At 46.8% G+C, this 20,964-nt stretch overlaps 1 protein-coding gene across 2 annotated transcripts in view; it reads right to left on the reverse strand.

The window, feature by feature from the left end:
- Positions 1–1,213: 1,213 nt before the first annotated feature.
- The window catches only part of TXNDC16 (thioredoxin domain containing 16), a 44,001-nt gene continuing 24,250 nt past the window's right edge, over positions 1,214–20,964 (reverse strand). For both annotated transcript variants that reach the window (XM_042868258.1, XM_042868251.1), the window contains exons 14-20: positions 17,665–17,833; positions 16,870–17,006; positions 11,680–11,764; positions 7,980–8,118; positions 7,271–7,431; positions 5,556–5,746; positions 1,214–4,150 (exon numbers count right to left, since the gene is read on the reverse strand). In XM_042868258.1, coding sequence (XP_042724192.1) covers positions 3,861–4,150; positions 5,556–5,746; positions 7,271–7,431; positions 7,980–8,118; positions 11,680–11,764; positions 16,870–17,006; positions 17,665–17,833 — 1,172 coding nt within the window. In that variant the 3' untranslated portion in view covers positions 1,214–3,860. The remainder of the gene's footprint in view (positions 4,151–5,555; positions 5,747–7,270; positions 7,432–7,979; positions 8,119–11,679; positions 11,765–16,869; positions 17,007–17,664; positions 17,834–20,964) is intronic.

A 20,964-nucleotide genomic window follows, 5' to 3' on the forward strand; every position in this document is an offset into this window, starting at 1 on the left:
AGGCAGAGGGGATCCAGCCCCTGTCTGGCTGAGCAGGACACACATGAAGCCACCTGTGGCAGCTGCCCTGTAGGAACCACAGTCCCCATCTCTCCCCTGGCCACGATTGGGAGCACAGCTGTATTTTCATCAATGGAAGCATCAGGCACACATCCTCAGCAATAAGGAAACCCGGCCCGCCCCAAGGCCACTCGTTATCTCACATCCCAGCTCCATCCTGCACCCTCCCTGTCCCAGAAGTGCGTCAGCACAGCTCCTCTGCCACCTCTGGCCATGCCAACACCACACCAGCTCCTTCCCTTCTCCCATCCCCTCCAGGGCCCTGGATTGCAGCTCGATGCTTTTAAAATTGGATGTCCCTGAACGAGGCCCACCTGCCTTGCGCCCCTCACCACAGGGGCTGTTCAAAGAGCCTCAGCTGGTAGCTCTTCCCCAGCCACAGCTCCAGGAAGGCTGCCATCCTCCTCCTCCTTCCCCCAGCCTCGCCAGACACTCCATCCCTGTGGCACCAGGAACTGATGAGCACAAGTGACACAAGCCAGGACACCAGCTCTTGTCTTGGTTCACATCCTGGCAGCACTGGCAGCTGCCCACACACAGGCACGTGTCCTTCCCATGACATCTGCTCCTGCATGCTTCCTCCGGCTGCAGCCACATCTTTAGCCATCCTGCGGCTGTATTCCCACTGCATAGCCACAATAGGGTCTGTGGCCACTGGTGGTCTGGGGCACCGAGGCAGGGATGGGTTGATAACAGCTGATTTGGAATGTTCACCTTCCATCCCACCTGAGAAAAGCTGTGGTTCACCCAGAGGGTCACAAAGCTGCAAGAAGAGACACGACTGCTTTCATGTCCATGGTGATGCAACCAAACCCCCAGGGCTGGCTTCCAAGGGGATCAGTCTGCTGCCCACCAGCTGAGCCACAGACCAGAAACACTCTGTAACAGTTCTTCTAAAAGCTCTTTAAACGTGAAAAGCTCATCCTACATGCTCCCTTAGTCCCTGCAGTGAGCACTCCTCTCCTTCCCTGCTCAGTCAGACCACAGCTCCCGGAGCACTCCGTACAGTGCTGGGCACTGAGTTAAACTGTTTTGCACTCAAACACAGCCATGTAATCCTAGTTTTGTATCCTCATTTTATCTTCTGTTCAATCAAAGACACCTCAGACACCTCTCAGCTGCCCTGGGATGCAGAGCTCTTGTTTCTCAGCTCTTTTCACTCGAGGCCATTAGCATTTATTATTTCTTTCCATGTTGGTCTTCTCAGAGTCACAGCTACTAAAACGAACACAATGCAGGACTGCTGCTGCCAGCGAATGCGAAGGCTGTAAGATGCAGACAACAAACTGCTCTCAATATGCAGAACATTTTCTTTCTATATGCACATATCTGGGTACACGCATGCCTGTAAAGATTTCCTCCATGCCCAAGCGCTGAGGAGTCAAACCCAGAGTCAAACCATGAGACCTGATGCAGCCCAGGACCCTGACCCAGACCTGTGCTCAGGGCCAGCAGCCCCACCTAACGCAGCCCATGGCCATGAGATGTGGCCAAGCATGTCTCCTCCGTGGTGCCTACAGCCGTGGCTGCACAGAGCTGCTGGCTGGGCTCAGGGCTCCTGGCACCTCCCTGCTGGGAGGCTCAGGGTTGGGGAACCCACTGGTGATATGAATGCTGAAACCCCCAGAGCTGTGAGCCCCCCAGCCCTTCGGCTTCCTGCAGCCACTGTCCCCCCCTCCCCAGCAGCAAACAGGCCCTCAGCCATCAGCACCCCCACAGGGTATCAGTTTCCTGGACCCCCATTGCTTTGATGGCAGCTCTCCAGGATCGATTAAGCAGCACGAGAGGCAGCAATTCTTCCAGCCAGAACTGAGATGTGGCACTGACCCCTAGTGACAGGCTTCTACTTGGATGCTGAGCAGCGAAGACCTGTGATAGAAAAATGACACGCAGCCAAAAGCAGCGGGGATCCGGGAAGGCTCCTGGTATTGCACAAAATCTGCTAAGTCAGTGATCCTCCTGCAACTGCACTCAGCAGCCAAGGAGCCTTCCTGGAAGCGTGCTTCCATCCTAGACATGCTGCTCCAGGACCCAAATGCAGATCTCAAGTTGAACTTGAGATAAGAGTTTATTTAAGAGATGAATGAAAAGCCCAAACATTGCACTTTGTCTGCCTGAAGAGTGATGCAGTAAGAGGGAAAGCAGCCACCAGTGCTGGGTTAGTGCTGGAAATTACCCGTGTACAGGTCATGGAGCACAGTGTTACAAATTTGAGTTGCAGAGGAATGATGGGAACTCACAGAGGCTCTGCTTGCACACTGACCTACTCCTTTCCTTGGGAAAATGCAGCTGCATGGAAGACTGTGTACTGCACATTTATTACTTTAAATACATACGTTCTGGCTCTGAGCCTGTCAGAGTCCAAAAATGGTCTGTTTCAATTATGGGCTGCATGGAGGGCACAGAACTAATGGTCTATTCCTTGGCATTTCAAAATATTCCCATCTATGTGGGCTGCTTGCAGGACGAGAGAGACTTCACAGGGCTCTCAGCAGATCCTTAACATCATTTTTTCCCCTCACCAGTAGCTTCAGAGCCACAAACAGGGGGAGGACCTGACCCTCCCCTCACATCTCAGCAGGGCTGTGGAACAGAGCAGATGTTTACTAAAGGCAGTGGGAAGACTGTTGTGGCCATTAGTGGAATTAGACAAAGCTTTCTTCCTAAAACATTGCTCCGTCCAGGTCATATCCCATGCTGTCTTGCAGCACGGAATCAGACCGTCCCAAGGAAAGGAGCAGAGGCTGAAATGCCACTTCCCCACGCTCCAGATCTCCCACTCATCACCAGAAGGATGTGAAACAGCTCTGTCCCACATTGGCACCACCTGTCCCCAATACTGCCAGCCTTGCCTCTCACTTCTCCTTATCTCTGCGCTGGTCTTTCTGCAGACCTCATTTCCTGCACCATCCTTGGCTCAGAAGGCACCAACCTCACTGCTGTTACCCAGACCAAAGAAAACGAAGCAGAAGCTGTAAATAACCCCCTGGGCTCACAACCAAGAAAATGCCAGCATTGAGCAAAGCCACCTTCCAATCTGCCCGCCTTTGGGCTTTGCTGGCAAATCTTTATTTTGGGTACTCGCAGCTGTTGTGATGACCTGAGCTCTTCATAATAAAGCTGCTTTAGCCAGATATGCTATTACCCCTGGGAATGAGAACACCCGTGGATTCAGTTCACCACTCAGGTGTAAACAATCGCATGTCAGTTTAAACACTTCAGCCTTCCAGCCAGAGGTTTGTTTGCCCTCCCAGCTCTGCACAGTTACCGTGCAGATTTAACTGTTTATGGAGAGCACAGCTTGCCAACACAACTCTGTAGAGCCTCTGCTGAAACGAAGGGAAGATAAATGTTCTTTATCCCGGAATCACTCGCTCTCTTCCTGCTCAGATATATAGAAACTGTGAAGAAAAGCTGCAGTGTTTCAACTTTTCTGGCATAATTTCTGTGTGGGCAAGCCCTCAGTATGCCAAGTGACCTCACTCTGCCTCTCCACTAACGAACAGGCAGGCAGAACTCAGCAGCAACCTTCATGAAGACCTGCTCTCACAATTTACTGTGAAATGCAACACGGCCTGCACCCAGGAGGGCCAAGCCACGTGTCGTATGGATGTGTTTCTGCTATCAGAAATCACAGGTACCACAGAACTACCTGCAACAGAACTACAGACAGAACTACAGAACTGCAACACAGAATTTAGACCGAAATTTAAGGGCCATTCCTGTCAATTTACAGTTGAACTCACTTCTCTCTCTGCTGCAAAGGCTCACTGAGGGCACTGTCCCACAGCCTCCTGCTCTCACAGCTCACTGTGCCTCCTGGCCTGCTTTTCCCTGCCTGCCAACCTTGGGGCTGTGCCCCGCAGGTCCCTCCCAGGGCCCTGGGCTTTCCCTGCTTTCACCCCGACTTGCTCAATCAGTTCCTCTCTGATTGTGGCTTTTTCTTCAGAGCCTTGCAGCTGCTGCTGCTCCTGTCTGTCCTCTTGGTGAGAGGAGGTATGGAGGGTGAATTCGGGCCCTGCGGCCTCCATCATCTGGAGGAAATCGTAAGCAGGAAGAGGTGGTTTCCAGTCTTCCTCAGACAGGGTACCTGCAAGGTGAAGACAGTCTTTTGTTAGTAAGTTAAGAGGCTGTGATGTAACCCACTTTACAGTCATTTCCATTTCAAAGCAAATATGGCTTTTCTGCCCTTCCAGTGAATGCAAAATTAAAGATCTCTTTTTAAAGTTCACTCTTTCTTCTCCACAACTAATAATGCCACCCAAACCAAACCAGCCACAGATGCATTAACATTTACAGGAGCTGGCTGAGGGCTCAGCTCCTCAAAGGCTGGTTCCTGTGTCTTCAGACATCAAGCTGTGAATTTTACAAGCAGCAGCACGCTCTCTCTCTACCAGTGAATGGATGTTTCACTCAGATCTCAAATAACTGTGCTAATGACTTAGCATTACTGAAATGCCATTAGGAATGAGGGGAGACTGCTGTCTCTGCAAAGAGGAAGCAGCACCATTAAGTGAGGATGCTCTTTAATTTGTGCTTTTAAGGCTGATCACACAGACCTAAAAGCTTAGCAAGGAGGCTGTGATGGCTGGCAGAGCCCTTGGCCATGCTGCCCAACCATCAGAGCACCCCTCTGGCACCTGGAAAGCTGAATGAAGGAAGGTCCTTAACTGGAGACCTAAATGACATCCATCCTTTGGCACTGGAGATGGGAAGAGCTGTGGGAGAAGGGCTGGGTCACAGAGCTGTAGCAGCCAGGCCACAAGTGATGTCTGATTACTGACAACACCTCCATATCCTACCTTGCCAGGCTGCTGCTGCTGGCGTTTGAAAACAATTGCTGTGAAAGGCTTATCTTAAGATTCCACAAGATCAAACCCCCATTTCAATTCAGGAGCCTGAAGCAGGCCATCAGCCAGCTGTTCCCGAGTTTGTGGCACCCAATGGCTACTCCTACCATATGAGGAAGGCACATTTACACTGCCTTCCTCCAAAGCTTCAGCAGCTGATCAAGGAAGGAAGGGACTTAGTGAAAGGCTTCACAGTAAATGCCAACCGTTGATGTTCCAAAGACCACAGCAAGGCTTCGGCTTCCTCACACTTTCCTGTCTATAAAAATGCTGGAAGTTGCCTAAAGAGAAGCTATTTCTAACGCTGGGACTCTGGAGATTTTCTTATTAGCAAGCAATGTTTCAGCAGGTCTATTCTCAGCAATCAGAAAGCACAGCCAGGTCTGGGGATTATGCAGGGAAGAGATGCCGATTCAGAACTATTCATGCTTGGCTCTGAATGTTAAACAGTCCTGCAGCAAACTCGTGAGTAAGGGTATTCTGTTCTGGCTGGACGATTTGTACTGCTCCAACTCAAACTAGAATAGCTAGTTTTTCCATAATTAAATTCCAGGACAGACAATTTATTGCACGTAGCATCTTCTCATAAACACACCAAAGCTAACAGTGCATGCTTAGGAACATTTCAAACGCTCATCCACTTACTGCTGGGAATCTCCAGTCCTGCCTTCAGTTTCTCCAGCCAAGATAAGATGTTCATTTCAGTGATTGACTGCTCTGATGGGAACTTAAACACTTGACCTCCAGCATGAAGGTTCACCCAGACAAGAGCAGGCAATGAAGGTATGGTGGCAAAGTATGCCTTCAGGACCCCACGGCCCACTGGAGTGTTCTTCCTGTTGGGGAGATCCAACAACGTGCTCAACAATAGTTTGGCAGCAGAATATGTCCTCAGGGTCAAGAAAGCATTAAATCTCTCAGGCTACTTTCAGCAAAACATGTATGCATTGTTTTACCTATGGGACAGCTGTAGAAGTTCACAGCTCAAGGACTTAAGCCCTTATTGTCTAATGGACAGGGAGTGGACAGCAGAACAGATGAGTTAAGATATCCTCTAGCAGGAGGAGCAGGGACAAATTCTGCTGGGACAGATTCTGCACAAAGGTGTGAAATCTTCTCCACCGCAAGTTTTTAAGAGCAAGTCAGATGGGAATGACACACTGCAGTTAACTCTCGTAGTGCTGGACATCTGCTGTGGGAACTACCAGCTCTTGTCACCACCCTGCAGCTGCAGCAGCCACCAGCAGGTAGAAGTGCTATGAGCTGGTGCAGAGGGCTGTGCTCGTGCAATCCAGTCCCTTGGCATCTGTGGAGTGGTTTCCTGCAGTCAGTGGGCAGAGACAAGGAGTTGGAATGGCAACTCCTCCAAGAGACACAGGGAGAGCCAAAAGAGGAGATCCAACTAAGATGGAGGGTCAGCAAGGACACAGAGATGATGAGTCCTTCAGGCCCTATTTTCAGGCTCAGTGATGCACAGGGTCTGAGTTGGCTTTCACCATGGGAATGAGGTCCTCTTTCTAGGATTATGTTGCTCTTTTAAAGCCAGTGACCATTTTCTGCCCCGGTAAAGGACAGCTTATTCTTTCTCAGTAAAAGAGAACAGAGGCAGATGTGTAGGTGGGGAAGTTCCAGGGACTCTCATTTCTTGCGCATTACTGGCAAACAAAGTTAGCTAAACTCCAGCCCACGCTGCTAGGCACTTCCCAGACTTCAAAGCACGCTATGATTAAGACAGTGAGGTGTCTCTGGGCTTGAACAAAACAATCAGAGGTTAAAAACTGAAAACTTACACAGGAGGGGAGGATTTTAAAAAGTCCCCTTTTCTATCTTTTTTTTTTTTTTTTAATTATTTTTAGTGCCAGGATTCATTTTGTTTCTCCATTATTTTTCAGGTTTGCCTTACAGAGCTTCTTCCAGAAACTTTCATTTTTCCCCACGGTCAGCAATCACTAATTGGCCCATTGTGTTTCACACTAATTGCTGATGGAATAATTATATTAAGACTCTCTAGGAGGGCAAATGTACTTCTTTTCTTCCACATGTAAAAAAATAATAAATTCAGGTCCAGAGTGAAGCTACCACGCAGCATCCTCGAGAAATTTTACTCTACTGGCAATTACTTCTGCAATCAATTAAGGTTTTTACTAATTTTACTTTTTTGTGCAATTTTGCAGCTGCCCAGAATACGTACTGAATCACTGCTAAATGATTTGGCCTCCCAACCCATGATGATTTCAGACCCAATGATCACATTGCCACATCGATAGCGTTCTGAGTAATTGCAGACTCTGTTTTTTCCTTGCCCTGCAATGCTAAGAGCAAGGTAAGGGAAAGAAACAAAGAGGTTTTAGCATACTCACAAGTTCAACCAGCACGACACAAATGCTTGCTGAGATCTCCCTTTTGCCAGTGTCAGCATTTCCTTGCTTTCTGTTTGACCAATGTCACCATCACTAAACAAGATGAGGAAAGGCTTTCCGAGTTGCAAGTAGCGGGGCAGATTTTGCACGGTGATTTCTGGCTGCAAGACACCAAAACAAGAAGTTGGTGTGTAAGGGGATGAGGGAGCAAGACAGAATTAGACTTTCTGTTCTTACATGAGTGGGTCAGGGGCTGAGCAAAGCTGTGGGGTTTGCGTTGAATGCGAGAATCTCAAAGTCCAATGTGGATTTGGGGACTTCAGTGCACTTTGGAAATGCTTACACCCATCCATGCCTATCACAAGGCAGGTCTGAATGAGAAGCTGTGTACTTTGAGGTGAATGGGTGTGAGCAGAAAGGCAAAGCAGGTTTCATCCAGCTTATGTGCAGGGAGCAGGCCTTGGAAGATGCCTACAACAGTAGGTCCAGGACTAAAAGCACCAGCCAGCCAACTGACTCCCAGGGCCTCCTCCCAAGGGACAACGCTACAAACAACACATTTCTGGCCAGACCGTTGGCTCCAAGTCATAAAGGATAAAAACAATGGGAGCAAATAATGAGCAAATGTATTTATTTTGCAAGCTCAGTGCTGTAATCAGCGCTTCTGAAAATAACTTCAGTGGAAAAAGGACACGTTTCTTTTACTTACAAAAAGATCCAGCAGCTCATATCTGATCATCTCCACGATGTCCTGTGCACTCTGCTTGGACAAAGCGATGCCTTCCACGCTCTGACTGCTGCTCCTGGCAAGGAGGAGGGCAGGAGGAGACACTGCGTATTTATGGGACCTGAAAAAAACCCAGCCAACTCACAGCAGGTACCAAACATACACAAACTAAGCATTCAATTAAGGCAGGGGAGGTTTGGGTTGGATATGAGGAGGAAGTTTTTCAGCCAGAGGTGGTGAGGCACTGGCACAGGTTGCCCAAGGAGGCTGTGGATGCCCCATCCCTGCAGGCATTCAAGGCCAGGCTGGATGTGGCTCTGGGCAGCCTGGGCTGCTGGTTGGCGACCTGCACACAGCAGGGGGTTGGAGCTGGATGAGCACTGTGCTCCTTTGCAACCCAGGCCATTCTGTGATTCTATGATTGTATGATTCTATCAATTGAGCTCCATGGGCTTTGATTGTTGGCAGTTTTGTGCAGTTCTGCTGAAGTTCAGCAAATGTTACAGCAGCAGACATACCCTGTGACTCACTTTTATCAGAGAAACCAGCCCCTCTGTTGCTCCTCAACATACTTTGGGTAAAAGAGTTCAAGGGCATTAAAAGAAAAGCTGAGCAGGTGGAAATAGCAAAAATAGGAGAAGTCTGAGCAATGAAAGGGCACCACACCAAGATGGGTGAGCAATGTGCTGGAAGTTTGAAGAAGTTCACCCTAAAGACTCCAGATGTCACCGCCCAGAGGAAGGGTGAAACAGAGGAAGTGAACAGCCCCAGCTGTTTCTTGGGGGTGTCAGTAGTTTATCTGTCAAAGGCTGCTGGTATTTCTTCAAAGGCTGTGACACCACTATTGCTGGGGAAGTCAGCCTGTGTGAGAGAAACTGAGGGCATTCTGGGCTGAGGAGGCCTTTGATTTCCTTTTCTAGGGTAATCTGGTGTGCCTAATCTCCTTTTTTCTGTATGAAGAAGATGCAACGTGGGGGGAGACGTGCTCAAATGTGCTTTAAAACCTCGGTGTTTGGTGTTTCAGGCCACAAAGACAAAGCAGGTGAAGATGACACCAGATGAGACATTTCTGCGCCCTTCGGTTCAAATGCAGACCTTTCACTTCGCCCCTCACCCCATTTCTCTGCTGGGAAGAAAACACACCCACTGCACATCTGCTAAGGGAAAGCCAAGATCTGCACTGGTATCTTGACAAAGAGTGGCAGTAATGACCTTCCTGAGGCTTTCAAGCCTTATCAATCCTTTGCTGATCTGTTCTCGTGCTCATCAGAGCTTTTTCACTTTCATTTTTCTGCTTTTTTCAGTCCGTTCTGCTTTGGTTTTCTGTTCATTTCCACACACTCAGGTGTGGGGTTTTTTGTTTGTTTTGTTTTGTTTTCCTACCAGAACCTTCCCAGTTTTCTCCAGATCACAGAAGCACAGCAATTTCTTAACTCCCATCACACTGTGACACCAATGGAAAGCCAGACGCTCCAGGAACTCTTGCAGCTCACACCCCAAAGGCCAGGGCCGTACCTCACATATATTTCTTTCCCCTAGAAATACCTGTCAGTCCAGCCCTGAGCTGTGCTGTGCCCTTCCTGCCTGGATTCACGAGCTCCTTGAGTCCAGCACGTTATTTCACACCTCTGGTCACGGCTGGGAATCCTCTGAGCTGCTGAGAAGATCTGTAACTTCCCTGTCGGTTGTTTTTTCAAGTTAACTTGCATTTGCCTTTGATTGAGAACAGAAAAACCTTCCAAATATTTTAAATTCTGCTCCTTTTTCAAACTCCCCAAGTCTTAAAGAGACACTCTGGCAGAGCCACGTCTCCAAGGAGGTCAGAACTCTTGTTCTCTGTGTCTAAAAAGATGAACTCATTCAGCAGCCTTCGATAAGGAAGCTCCCAACACTGCCAGAAAACCAACAAATTCCCCACCTCATAACTGGAGTCTACCCTGAAGTCACCTCTGATTTTCCCAGTAACATGACCAACACCTATCAAGTGGTTGCACCTCTGCTTGTGACAGCTTTCTATTTATATAGCTGGCATTACATGGGTAATACGAGACTTGCATTTAAATCAAAAACATCTGCAAACAAATGCTTGGCAGGAATCTGCGACATCTAAATATGTGAGAAATAAATGACTTCATTCAAAGTATTTCTTCATTGGTGCTTTGTTGCATTTGTTCCCAACGGACCAGGTGTTTGCTGAGCAAACAGTTTTGTTTAGAACGTTCCTTGGTGCATTTTATATACCTTTTCTTCTGGGGGAATGTGAGCAGGGCCCAGTTTTCTGTGACTTAGGAGCCACAAACATTTCCTTAGTGTGAGCTTAGCACAAAAACAGCTTTTCTTCTCTCGAGAAGGGAAGTGAGCCCGACTCTTGCATAAGGAATTCCTGTAAGTGTTTACTTTCTACTTACACTTGAGAAGATGACCATCTACAGTAGCTTCACCCACAAATAACAGCTAAAAACACCTTCCACAGCCAGAATCCAAACTTGGCAGAATGAATATCAATACAAACTGCATTAACTATCCCAAGCAAATAGGAGCACTCTCCAGACTATGGCTGGAGCAGGAGGATGGAGATGTATTCTTGGATGCGTCACTGCTGACAGGACACAGACTTCTGTTGGTGTCATCAAACACAGCAGGGATGTGGCACGTTCCTAAGAAACTAGCAAAAAGAATTCACTGCTATGTTAATGGCTGTTAAAACCCACGCCAGCAAGAAGGGACACTTGGGGATTTTTAATGCTGCACTGGTGGCTGATTCCTGATGGGAACGAGATGCTGGGAGAAGGCAAAGACCCCTTCTGGATCTCCCTGCATTTATAAGCACTGAAACATCCCTCACAGCCTGATTCAAAGCACTTTTCCTGTTGGAGGAGCGAGCACGAGCCTTAAGCTAAATGCACAGACCCATGGACTCTGAAGTCCCATTAGCTACAATTTGGCTTAAACTGAGGGCTGCATTTTCCAGCACCCAGACACAATTCCTATTCCACTGGTAGCCAAGAACTCCTTGCAAGAAGGCACGGGCAGCACACAGACTCTCTTTTGGTTGCTATTTGCAAACAGGGTCAACCACCAGAGCAAGAGTCAAATTTACACCTCTGGCTTTGCAGCATCCCCCCCTACACTTCCCTTCCTCACCCATCACATGCACTTGTGCAGCATCAGAGCACGGAAGACAGAAAAAGAAGGTGCAGAGATGGCAGCAATAGGCAGAAAAATAGCAAGTCAGCATTTCTCCTCAAAGGAAAGAGAAGGGCAGAACTCTTTTTTTCTTCCTCACATTCTGATCTAGCTAAAAAATAGCATTTTTCCAGCCTGTTTTTTCCCCATATAGGTTTGGTCTGGTTTTACATGGAACCCAACAGATGCGTGAGGGACTGGCAGGGCTAGAGGACTAAAAATACCCAGAGTGAACCTGAACAACAGGAAGGGAGCTGACAGTTCATAACAGCAGGGTTAAATAGGTCGCTTGTGGAAGGGCTGTAAATCAGCAGCCCAGTCACTGCTCCATCTCTCTTTGGCAGAGTCCTGAACAGTCTTGCTACTAGGCTAAGACATTTGTAGATGTTTGGGTTGCTGATAAACACTCAGCATGGGCAGAGACACTTGCTTTAGGCAGCAGCTTTCAGTAAACGCAGGTCAGTCTGAATTGTCACCAAAGAAAAAAACAACTTACAAAGCCAAGACATCATCTTCGAAATACATCCCTGTTGTTACGTGCCCACTTAAGATGCTTCCTGCCTCTGTGAAGGCTTCCCTGACTGTAAAAGAGACAAAGAATCATAAATAAACAATAGAAAGAGAAGTGTCAGCTTCCTTCTGGAAGTCAAATCACCACATCTGCATATGTAACACCCTCCCACAGCAAACTGTCAGCTGTGAACAAAAATATGATTAGCAGCTGATGAGAAATGGGTGCATCTCATGGCCACAGGCTACACAAGGGAGGAGTTGGCAGCCACTGAAAGGGTGAGAAGGAAAGAGTTCCTATTATGAGAGCAGCCTTTGCTCTTTAGGCACCAGCACTGAGTTTCCAGGATCTGCATGACAGAGATACTGATGGAAAGTGAAATGCCCTTGAGAACTTAAAGACCATAAGTGGTGTTCTTAAAAACAGGAGACCAATTAAAAGGCTAAATAGAAATCTTATAAATCACAGCAACCTTTTGGAAAAGACTACTGCAGGAGTGTTAAGCGGCCAGAACTCTCTCCCTCAAGTGTCTTTTTGTCTTATTGGGCTCCTCCAAACAGGAGGATCTGTTACAACCACCAAGGGTCCAAAGGCACCTTGAAGGCACACTGTGTGCCACTGCTTCTTGCAGCTGGAAGGAGAGGGCTTTCCCTCTGCTGTCACAGTTCAGAGAGCAGCATCAAACCATCGATCCTTAACAGCTGCTAAGGTCTACCTCTCACCTTACAAAACTCACACAATGGGGATAAAAGGGTGTGAATCCCTTAATCTGTAACAGCTGAATCTATCTGTGCTGAGAGATTGAGAGCAGAGCTCCAGAAGGAGCCAGCTCCAAGAGCTGGTTTATGCCCTTATAAAAACATCCTCAGTTTTAGGCAACTGGATCCATGGAAGAGACAAACTTTGTGAGAATATGCAAGCCACAGTGTGTGGGCTTGTAAAATGCACTAGATAAAGATCAGGGAGAAAAAAACAACACTGCCTCAGTAGGCTGAAAATGGGGCACATTTCAGCTCTCCCACTCTTTATATCTAGCAGTTGAAGACAACAAAAAAGGCTCTTCTCATTTATGTTAGAGGAGTCAGGTCTTCCCACGAGTTGAAGTTACGATTCAGATACAGCTGTGATAAATGTTGCTACAGAGTGCAACTAAAATCTCATTCAGACAGAATTTATTGTTCCTTGTAATGCGGATCATCGTGTCAAAACTGGCCAACCCAGGCACTTGGGACCAGTGACTCAGACCTCAGTAAACTGAAGCTGCCTCAAAGCTCTTCACTTTTTTGTTCTTTGCCTCTCTGCCTTTCCAGCAAAATTTAAGGATGCATTTTTCATTGCGATCCCCTGGAACCACGAGGGCTACAAGCTTTTCTTTATACTGATTTCTTTTCTGAAAGAAAGCTTGGATCCTTAAAGAGTGGCTTGTTGGGAGTTCAGACACTGCAAGAAATAACACATGCCACAGTGCTTGTGACACAGGTTGCCCAATTAGGCTTGTGACCGTAGAATGGCCTGGGTTGAAAAAGATCACAGTGATCATCTAGTTTCAACTCCCCTCTGCCACATGCAGGGTCACCAACCACCAGCCCAGGCTGCCCAGAGCCACATCCAGCCTGTGATGTCAAGCAAATCAGGATCTGACACTGGTTTTCAGATTCACTTGGTCTTCAGTCACTTGATGTCAGTGCTGACGCAACAACCCAAGCGATCAGATGAACAGCGAGAGCTTTGCTCTGAGAACTTCACCAACAAACCCTCTGCTAATGTGGTGGCCCAGCTACAGGAGAAAAGGCCATGAAGAAGACTGTGAGCTCTGCGAGGCACGAAAGGACCCAGTGTGATACACAAAGAGCAGGCTTAAATCCAAACATCCTCAGGAGAGCACTTCCACTGGCATTTAACTTGAAACACTCACTTGAGACGTAAGTAAGCATGTGCTCAAGTGCTGCCCTGGAGAGGCCTTGGCTGCAGGAATTCTCTCCTAAATCAGGACAACATTCAGCACAGTCCACACTTGGGACTCCTAGGCTCATTCCTGCTGTTCCCTCGCCATCACACTCTGCTTTGCAGCTCCTTCCTATCACAATTCCAAAACTGTCAGCATTTTGGGGACGATTTGTGACAGACCCAGAGTCCCACACAGCAGCCTCGTAGTTCTGTGCAAGAAAACCTACGTGCACACAGTTCCACAACAGATACAGAGCACTTCCTAAGAGCTGTTTATCCTGAAAACTATATGAGATGGTAGATTGTGTAGTACTTTGCTTTCTTTATTGAGTGAAAGCTTGAAGCTAAGCTGCTTTCTGCCTTTTGCTGGTGTTCACTGTGCCTGCTGGGTGACAATGGACAGGCAACACAAGATCTCAGAACAAGTGAACGGGGATCAATCCTTCATCATCTCTTCTAACACAATATCCAGCAGCCCACAGAATGCTTGGGCAGCAGTTACTGGAAAACAGGAAATTCACAGCCATGCGTAAAATCCTCCACAAAATAAACTCACTGCCAAGGCATGCTGTGGATACCAGGCAGAGATTCTGATTATGCCAACACAAGCCATTAGATACAAAGCAGGAGGGAGATTTCTAGACTAAGGAACATCCTGAATGATGATTCCTGGAGTCTAGTTCCATGCTGCCAGGGAAAGAAATCCCTCTGAACATGTAATTGTTTTCCTAAATGTCTGCTGTTGCCACGCTGGAGAGAAAAAAATATGGGTCATGTGGGTCCTTTCTTTATTCTGCCCCAACCTAAGTCTGATCACGAGTTGAAGTGAGCAGTCTGTGCACAGACAAAGCCCCACAGACAACTTCAGATAATGCTTAATGCTTGATTTACACCGATGCTTGGCAAGCCCTACAACGTTACCAGAAATCTGAGGAGCACAGGTGTGTTCTTAAACAACTGCTGCACGTCTTAGGACACAGCCCTAATTCCAAATGTGCTTCTGAGTAGCAAATAAACCCCTGTAAAGTTCTCCCATTTTCCAGGAAAATGCTCATTCCCTGCCCTGGTAATACTCTGTATCTCTCTGCAATCCATTTCAATTATGATTTTTCTGACAGAGCTCTTTTAGCTCACATCCATTGAGTTTCTTAATATAGTTCTCACACTAAGTGATGGAAAAAATCCAGAGCTTCGTTTGACTGGACTTCAGTTAGCTGGAAATGGCAATGACGTGACACGTTGCTGGTTCAGGTAACAACAGGAATTTTTGCTATGAGAAAATAATTATAAAACTTCCAGAGAAGTCTGCAGGCTGTTAAGGACAGCAACGTGGTTTCCCTGACTCCTGGTCTGGGTTTGGTGCCAAACAGCTGGCTCCAAATTTCTGCTCCCTCAGATTATACTGCGTGACACTCAGCTATCCCTCAGGCTACACACTGAGAAAGCATCCCATCTTTCTTCTCCCTTGGCATCTGTGGCTGAGCTACCCAGACTGCAGATGCCATTCTAGATTGCAGCCTGAGCGTGCCCCAGGGGAGGAGGAAACCTTGTGGGTTCCATACAGAGCTGTTTGGAAGCCTCCAAGCCCTGTGTTTCCAAAGACAGAAGGTCTAGAAGGAAAGGACCATCTTCTGTACATAAATAGTCTGAGCTCACAATGCCATCTGGATCCAGGCAGGTTCCCTGCAAAGAACTCGTCTCACAGATCACATGCTGTCTGCAGTGCTGCCATCTGGGCTAACACAGGCACCACTGCTGCAGAGAATGGAATACATGGAATAAAAGGATGATTCCAGAGCTCAGCTGATGAAAACTAGGGAAAAATGTTTGAAAGTTTTTTTGAGACCAGTAAGATTTTCTGCTAAATTTAACACTTAGATACAGGCCCTCCAGAAGAAGGAAGGCATGCTAGATGTCACCTGGCTCGGTGAACAAAGCCCAAATGTTTACTGCCATTTTCTTCTGTTCTTATCTCTGAGCACAGTGGATTCCCTCTGAACCTCCTCATGCAACTCATTAGCTTTACTGCATTTAACCAAAGGTTACAGGCACGCTGGGTCTTCAAAAAGAAAAACAGTCTGAAATTTTGATCTTGACAAAGATCATAAAAACATCCCCCTTTTAGCGCAGTGACTCCTAGAGATAGTGGTAAATTGGAGACTGTGGGGCTGGAAGATCCTATCTGCCCACTGTGGATATGATGGAAGCATCACATGACATTCCTTTTCTAGACTGACTTTATTCCCTTTTCCTCATTAACATGTCTGATTGCCATTCTGGTGCAGCACTCTATGTAACAGACAGGAGAGGCACAACTCCAAGTTTCAGCCACCCTGCATTCCTAGCATTGACCAGGATGACACTGACCAAGAATACAATGTGAGATAAATTAAGATAAGTTCAGAACACTCCTAGCAACTGTGCTTAGCACTTACAGCTGGGACCAACTACTGCAGAAACTTTCTCATGTGCTCACCTATTTCAAAATCCAGAGAAGGATTTCAGAGGCTTGGTAGCACGTCATTCCTGTTTGATGCAAGAACTTTGCATTTTACCTCACTGCTTTTTTTTCATATTCCAGACTCCATGTCAGTTGCAAGTTGAGACTCCCACATTTGCAAGAGGAGGAGTCAGTGAGATAACCACCAATGCAACAGTGGAAAGAGCTTTCTTTCCACTGAAAAGAGTGATGAGTCTGGGCTTGTTCAGTCAGAGGCTGAGAAGAGATTTGAGAGCAGCTTACAGCTCCTTTGAAGGGGACTCATGAAGAGGATAGAGGCAGACTTTTCATGGTAAGGGACAGGAAATACAACAGGGACAGCGAAATTGTGGCTAAGTAAATTCAGATTGGCTGTTTGTGAAAACACCTCTTTGTGCAGACAGCTGTGCAGCCCTGGGACAGGTCAGCATGAAATTGTTGTTTTGTACTGGTCCAAGCACGCCTCCAAGACCTGTCAGGGCTGTCACATGCCAGCACAGTGGATATAGTAAATACATCCACAGTTGCTGGCTGATGTCAGAATATAAACTCTAGGTGCCACATATGGAATTACCCCAATCTTCTACTTACAAAAACCAAGAAAGGTGGTGCCAGGTAGGCTTTGATGTGAGCAAACATGATTGGTTCTTTAGAGAAAATGAAACATGGAGAACTTCCCAAGCATCTGAAATCAACCATCTCTGGTCAGCAATTAAATTCAAATGCTTAAGCCATAAAATGTCACTCACCTTTACTTGTGGCTGTGCTGAATACTCCCAGAACAAAAGAGTGGCGATAGGACGACAGCTCAGATGGAAGCTCTCCTCTTAAATACTGTTCTGCTTCATCAATCGTTGCCAGCTTCAGAGGGCAAGAGACTTGACTCCTATAGAAAGGCAGACAAACAATGTGGGCTGCCTTCTTCACTTTTGGGATGAAGAGACAAAATCCTCATTACAACTCTTCCCCAACCCAATGTGACAGCCATTTGATCTCAATAGAGAGCAAAATCAGCTGCCTCTGGGAAGGAAGGGCAACATCTAGGCACTGAAAGGCACTGGGACTGGTTATGGTGAGAATAGCCCTAAGCCAACCTGCACGCTCTGAGATCCTTTCTGCACACAGAACAGTCTGGCATCCCTCAGCTAAACTGCAGAGATCACTTGGTTTAGAGTAAGGGCTCGGCTGTGCTTCCAATAAAACCAAAGAGGGTTCTGCCATTCATATGGACCATATTCATATATTTTGCCATTCACCTTAGGACCACACCCCATCCCTGGGTGGGGACCCACATTAAAAATAACTGAGAAGGAATTCTGTAGTGAGAGAGGAAAAGTGACGACAGATGATGTATTGTCCAAGAAGAGATGTTTTTGACAAAGAAAAGTACAGAAAGTTATAAAACTAATTTCCAAATCAGGTCTGTAACAGGATCTGACATTTTTCCAAAATGGAATGCCATTACACAGGCCACAAAGTATCCAAAACATCATCTGGTAGACGTGCCAGTGTTACAGTGTGGGGACTCATTAAAAGGCACTTACAACACGATGAAACTGGTCAGTTCTTCAGTTCCCAACATGCCACTGTACGTTATTGGTTGCTCTCCCTTCTTGTAAATCTTTATGGTAGGAAACTGAGTGACATTCTCCATTGTGCAAACACCAGGCCAGTCCCAGCAGTTTACTCGAGACAGCAAAATCCCCTGAGTTCCTAGAATGGAAAACAAACACATAGAAATAGTAAGAAAAAAAAAAAGAGAAAGTGGAATGCTTGAAAAAGGGAGCTATGTGAACTTTTTTGGATGCTACTGTATATGTTTGTATTAACATACCAGAGCTCCTACTTGCTTTGGTGTGCATCCTACTGAGCTGGATGCTAGCACACTGCATGTACATGGAGCACATCCAGGTGACCACTGAAACGTTACTCAATCATTCCTGGAGTGAAATGCTGCTCTGTGTAGGCAGGATGTCAAAATCCAGCCCAAAATAAGCAATTCCTTCCAGTCCATGCTGTGTCCCTCTTGAAGTTATCCATGGACATGCCGTACAGCATTGAATATAAAAGCAATTATTTCCAGACTACTACTATATTAAATATTCCAGCAGGTGTGAATGGATTAAAACAATAGACCACAGAGAGATTAAACCCAGGGAAGTGGCAGCTTTCACTTCTCAGAAAGAAATACCCAGAAACATTCACATCTGGATGCAATGAAACCCTGAGGCAAACATCCAGAAGTATATATGGCAGTAAGAACAGGTGCTGGAAATACTTCATGAATGAGGCTAAGACAAAGAAACCAGGCAGGCCCTTGCTTACAGGAGAAAAAGAGGGAAAGTAAAGCTTGGCATGGAAGAGGCTGATGCACATGGGGAGGAACAGCCCCACACACAACCACATGCTGGGGACCATCCAGCTAGAAGGCAGCTCTGCTGAAGAGAACCTGGGGATGCTGGTGGACAGTAAGTCAAACATGACCAGTCCTATGCTGCTTCTGCTAAGAAGGCCAATGGCATCCTGGGCTGTATGACACAAAGCAGGTCAAAGGAGGTCATACTTTCCTCTGCCCTGCACTGGTGAGGCACCTGGAGCTCTGAGCTCACTGCCAGCAAAAGAGGCAACAGGCAAAAACCAGAACACAGGAGGATCCTGATGACCTCCAGAGATCCTTTCCAACCTAAACCATTCTGTCATTCAAGGCTTTTTTACTTAATGAGGTGCCCAGTATTGAAAAGTATCTAATTTACCTAAAACGTGCAGCTAAATACACAGTGAGAAGTTAAAGGTCACATAAACAAACTGCAATGCAATCTGGCAATCTGATGGCTTTCACTCTATTGTACCTATGCAAGATGCTCATCTCCAAGGCACCAGCAGGTACTTCAAGCCCCTAACTAAGAGGCTGGGGTTTTACAAGTAGGTAACTGGGAAAGGAACTGGAAAAGGAACTTTCCCAATGCTTGGGAACTACAGAGCAGTCAGTCCAAATCTGATTTCTTGGACGAGTACTAAAAAAGCCTTTTAATCATCAGTGTGATAAAAAGGGATCTGTAAGCAATGAAACAGATGAATGCTGTTCTCTTGAATACTTTCCACGGGCCCAAGACAGAGCACCTGCAACTTCAGCATGTCCCTATCAGCTGTCCTTTCATCTGCAGGCTGGGTGAAAGCAGCTGCTAGTCCACTGCTAAGTGTGTGCTAACTGGCCAGCAGGTGATCACTGGCCTCAGTAGCCACTACCTCCTGGCTGCTGCCTTGCCTGACCTGCCTCTTACCTACTTGCAGGTTTGACCAATGACAGCAGGGCTGAGTACAGTCCTCAGGCCATACATCGTTCATGCCCACTGCAGGAATGCAGTATCTCAGAGATCTTTATACCTTTGCTAAATTTGCTTGAACAAGATTCAACAATTGCATGGGAAAGATGGGATGAAACGCCGAGACAGGGACACACGTGGAGGCAGGTCACTGCAAGATGTTGTGTCCTTCAGAAACCAGGGCAAGGGCAGATCAAAGCAACCAAGCTTTCTTCTCTGTGTGCCCTGGGTTTGATTCTGATCGCTGCTTTCACTAGAGGCCTGGATGATGGAAAAACACACATCCAGCAGATGATCCTAGATTCAGAGGGGCAGAAAGATTTGAAGAGCAAATGCAACACTCTGTAACGAAGAACAGGACTGACATATATCATTAGTGCTGCAGATAAGGGCAAAGCTCACCCTTGGATGAACTCTCAACAGCATCTGCAAAATACAGAAGGAAAAGGATGCTCTTGTATTTTTTTCTGGTGATGCTTTTGCAGGAGCCATCGAGCCTTCGTGGAAGCTGGAAAACATTTTTGAAAGGTGTAAGCAGCTGAGAGAAAATCTGAGCGAGAGAGGTGTTTAAAAGACATCTCCTAAAGAAAAGGGGTGTTTCTTCCTAACAGAAATTGCCTGGGAAAGGGAAACAATAAAATCTAAGAACATGCAAAGTCTGGTCCTGAGGTGACGGTGGGATCTCTCTCAGTTGCCAGCTGGGAAAAGACAAGCAACAATTTATCCCCAGGCAGAGAGGCTTGACCAAGTATTAAAATTAGCTCCTGAGAACCAAGCATAGGCAAGTCTTAGGCAGAACACTTACTGAAGGGTTTTAATCACAAGTTAGAAATTTCTGTCAGGGATTGGCAAGGCTCCCCAAAGATGGGTAAAGACACAAGTGACCTCTATGTGATTTCCCATCCCAAAGCTCTGCATCCTTGACATCTCACCAGACCGTTTTATACAGCTTTCTTTTTCGGTTCTGCTTTGCAGCTCTTTCACAGGAGGAGTTCACCGCTGTTCTGCCTTGTGTCAAATGTATGGACAGAAGAAGCAAGTAGCAGCACAGAACTACTGGTCTGCAATTCCACTCAGACAGTCCAGAGCTGTCAAAACACTCCAAGAGAGCAGAAATGGTTTGTGTCATTCTCCAGGCTGTGAAATAACATCTCAATTTAAAAGCCTGCCCTGGGATTTATTTCACACCTCTGATCCGGTATGGCTGGTTCTCATCAACTGTTACCACATAATTTTGTGTCTTGCCCAACACAGAATAAAAAGTGGCACGCAAACTGAGCTTTGATGTCTTGTTAAAACTGCAAGGCTCCTCTGAGGTCCTCCAAATGGGATTTAAAGTATTTGGATACCACCTTGGGGGATTATGTACCAAGAATGACCAAGATGCCCCCAAGGAAGCCCCAGCTGGCCTGAGGAATGCTGTGTATGGGATGACCACTCCGCCATCCCAAGCTGCACCGTGTTATTAATTACCAAACACACAGCAGTTTCAGGAGTTGAGTAATTCAGCAAAAGGCAGCA

This window comes from Lagopus leucura, unplaced genomic scaffold (assembly GCF_019238085.1).
Source record: "Lagopus leucura isolate 7727_CA_CO unplaced genomic scaffold, USGS_WTPT01 Super-Scaffold_1, whole genome shotgun sequence".
In the NCBI taxonomy this organism is placed as follows: Eukaryota; Metazoa; Chordata; class Aves; order Galliformes; family Phasianidae; genus Lagopus; species Lagopus leucura.